The sequence below is a fragment of the Eimeria mitis genome, genomic scaffold, assembly GCF_000499745.2.
Source record: "Eimeria mitis Houghton genomic scaffold, Emh_scaff3738, whole genome shotgun sequence".
Taxonomy (NCBI): Eukaryota; Apicomplexa; class Conoidasida; order Eucoccidiorida; family Eimeriidae; genus Eimeria; species Eimeria mitis.
In genome coordinates, this window is record NW_013572078.1 from 750 (window position 1) to 3,861 (window position 3,112).

A 3,112-nucleotide genomic window follows, 5' to 3' on the forward strand; every position below is an offset into this window, starting at 1 on the left:
TCTTTGCTGCATGCTTTGCCTCGTAACGAACTTGTATAACGTTTGCAGGCGCTTACGCTCAGCATGCCAAAGCCGTCGATAGGCTCCTGAGCTAACTCTGCGCTAACTCATATTACACAGAGAGGTACGCTACGATTCATAGCAGGGCGCCTCCTCCTCCACAACAGCAGGTCCTGTGTCGCCGAGCCTAGAACGACTGGGAATGCGTGAGAGCAGTCAGCTGCTTTTAGGCAACTCTTAGCTTAAGCCTTCGGCCTTCTTTCAGTCCGCGACTGTCATCGAATAACCTCGAGGACTCTCGTTACACTTGGTAACACCGCACTGTTTATTGCAGGAGGCACGAGCAACGAACCGTGCTCCTCAGGAGTAACGGGACCTAGTTTGCAGCAGCGAATGAAAAACAAGAAAGCAAAAAACACTTGTGTTTCAGTTACTGCCTAAACACCTTACTAAAATCGAACAAAAACCTCAGCCCTTCCCTCTTGTGCAGTGGATATTGACCATGATCTGGCCTTGGGTGTGGAGGCGACCCAATTTCGTGAACATCATCGAGCAGAAACAAACTCGATTTCGATATCCCATCCGGAGAAAATCTTTAACGCTTGCGTGACGCGACGGTAGGCGCCGTGTGCGTAAGTAGAAATACGCGCATCAGCTACAGACTGTCCAAGTTACAAGCGTGAGCTGAGACAGGGTCAAGAGAGTCACGATAAAATTTCCCCAAGAGAAGCTGACATCTCCCTCATACCCGGGCGTCTTGGGCAAAATGGAACACAAGCCTATCCTGGTGTGTAGGGGAAACAGCTTGTCGTGAGTTGCAGCGCACCTTGCAACTCGTGCTGCAAGGCAAACTCTCGTGGAGGAATGCCAAGGTCCCCTGTTGCGGGCTACACGAACACTGTAGGCAATTGTTAAACGGTCTCTTGGCGTTCAGGAGCCAGCCTGTACGTAAGAAGAGAAACGCCTACCAGCTGAAGAGAAGCATTGCTACATCTGGGCAGAGCATGGGTAGTGAGAACTTTCCGACCTCTTCGCGGGACTAAAGCGAGCAGCAATGAAGCCAAAAACATGAGGTCAGAGCTTTCCCCAAGCAGATGATCTCCCTTCCCTGTCTCCATGCATCCATGATGCTCTGCTCAGGGCCTGTGGTTGCCGGGAAAGACGCTGGCCAACAGGAGTTGCAGTCCACCACACTGCAGCTGGTGTAGTACACTGCCGTAACACGCACCGCTGACACGGCCTATACCTAGCTACCATATAACACAACGGAGCTGGTCTGCTGCACTATAGTGAAGAAGTAACGTTGTCAATAGTTTTAGTGGGCGTATATTGAAAGGAAAATTGGTTAATTGAGATCCGAAACCTCTGACCGTACCCGATCACCCTCCCTCAAGGGTGGTCGTCCGCCAGACCCTAGAACCGTAAAGGGGGGTCTGCGTACGGGTCGCGGCGTCCTTGCCGTCCCTCTTACTTACGGCTTAGCCTCCGTAGGGAAGGCGGGTTCCCTATCCTATCAATTTGCCTACTATTGACTGTCGCCATTCACACTTTTACATGCAATTAGAGGCTTTTCGTCATTGTTTGCCCACTGACCGACTCTGATTCATCATTGTAGTGCCAGTGCACTACAACTTCCCTCCGCGGTCGGAAATTTCTCGCCTTCGGTCGGAAAACTCTCGTCCTCTCTTGAACTCCCTCAAGTCCTATCCCGAGAAGCCTTCGCTACATCCTCCCTTTGCTTTCCGTACTCCTGGCTCTCCGTAATCCCGATCCTCTTTTCCCCAGTATTCGTGCCTCCTGAATCCGCCCCTGAGCTTCTCCATCGCTTGCTGACGTTTGGGGCCTATTTTGTGGTTTCGGGGTGTCATGAGGCGTAGGTGATGCGACTGCCGATGGGCAGCGTGCCACCTCTCCCCCTTCTTGGCGTACAGGGGTGTGGTCGGGAGGCTGAGGAGGATCTACGCTGTCGCTGGCGGCGACAACACTCTGCTGGTCCCGCTCCGCGCCCCGTGCGCGTTTATAATAGCGGCGCCAGGCACGGAGGATGGACGGACAGTTGGTGAGGTGTTCTGCCGGTTCCCAAGTCGCGCGGTCCTCGGGAGCTCCGCGCCACTTGACGAGGTACTGTGTGTCCGAGCCCGAACCGCGCTGATTCAGGATGTAGTCGACTTCGTAGGAGTCAGTTGGGACGCCATCTGGACCTTGTACAGGCAGCCAGCCGACTGCGGCCTCCTTTGCTTGCATCATCGGATCCCTGGGGCGATCTGGTACAAGCTGCGACACATGGAAAACATTGTGACAAGAATAGGTGGAAGGGAGCGCAATACGATAGGCAACAGCACCAATGCGTTCCAGTACAGGAAAGGGACCTCGGAAGCGGGGCTCCAACTTGGGGCACTGGTTGAGGGGGGGTAGATGGCGGCTGCTGATCCAGACTTTGTCGCCAGGTGAGTAGCGGACGTCGCACCTGTGTGCGTCCGCATATTGCTTCTGCTGCCATTTGGCTTTCAGGATATGTCCTTGCGCTCTGTCGCATAACTGCTGGAAGATTTTTGTCATGGGAGGGGTGAGCGTCGGATCCAAGTTTCCCACAACATCTAAGTCTGCTGCTGTGATCGGGTTTTGCCCGATCATGATCTCAAACGGAGAGAGCTCCGTCGAAGAGTGGCTCGTCGTGTTGTAGGCGAGCTCTAATGCCGGTAAGAGACGCTCCCAGTCCCTCTCGTCGGTTTGTATATATGTTCGGAGCATCTGCTCCAGAGTGCGGTTTACCCTTTCTGTTTGACCATCTGACTGCGGATGGTGGGAAGAGGACATCGCACGTTTTATGTGAAATCGTTGGCAGAGCTGCTGCCACAGTTGGGATTGGAAACGAGGGTCACGACCAGAAATGAGAACGTCTGGGAAGCCATGATAACGAATTAACCGATCCGCAAGAAGTTCGATTGTGTCTGCTGCTGTGGCTGTTTTTCTGGTAGGGATAAAATGGGCCATTTTACTGAGCGAATCGACGAGGACAAGGATACTGTCGTTTGCCGCGCCGGGTGAGTGGTAAGTCCGTTATAAAATCTAGGCTGACGTGGCTCCAGCGCCTAGACGGGACGAGGAGGGG

At 53.6% G+C, this 3,112-nt stretch overlaps 1 protein-coding gene across 1 annotated transcript; it reads right to left on the reverse strand.

Annotated features, from left to right (window-relative positions):
• Positions 1–1,722: 1,722 nt before the first annotated feature.
• On the reverse strand, positions 1,723–2,817 carry EMH_0069030 (Retrotransposon nucleocapsid protein, related; the record flags this gene model as incomplete). The annotated part of the gene is made up of 1 exon (XM_013498823.1): positions 1,723–2,817. The coding sequence occupies one exon, from the start codon at positions 2,815–2,817 to the stop codon at positions 1,723–1,725; it is 1,095 nt and encodes a 364-aa protein (XP_013354277.1).
• Between the last annotated feature and the right edge of the window lie 295 nt (positions 2,818–3,112).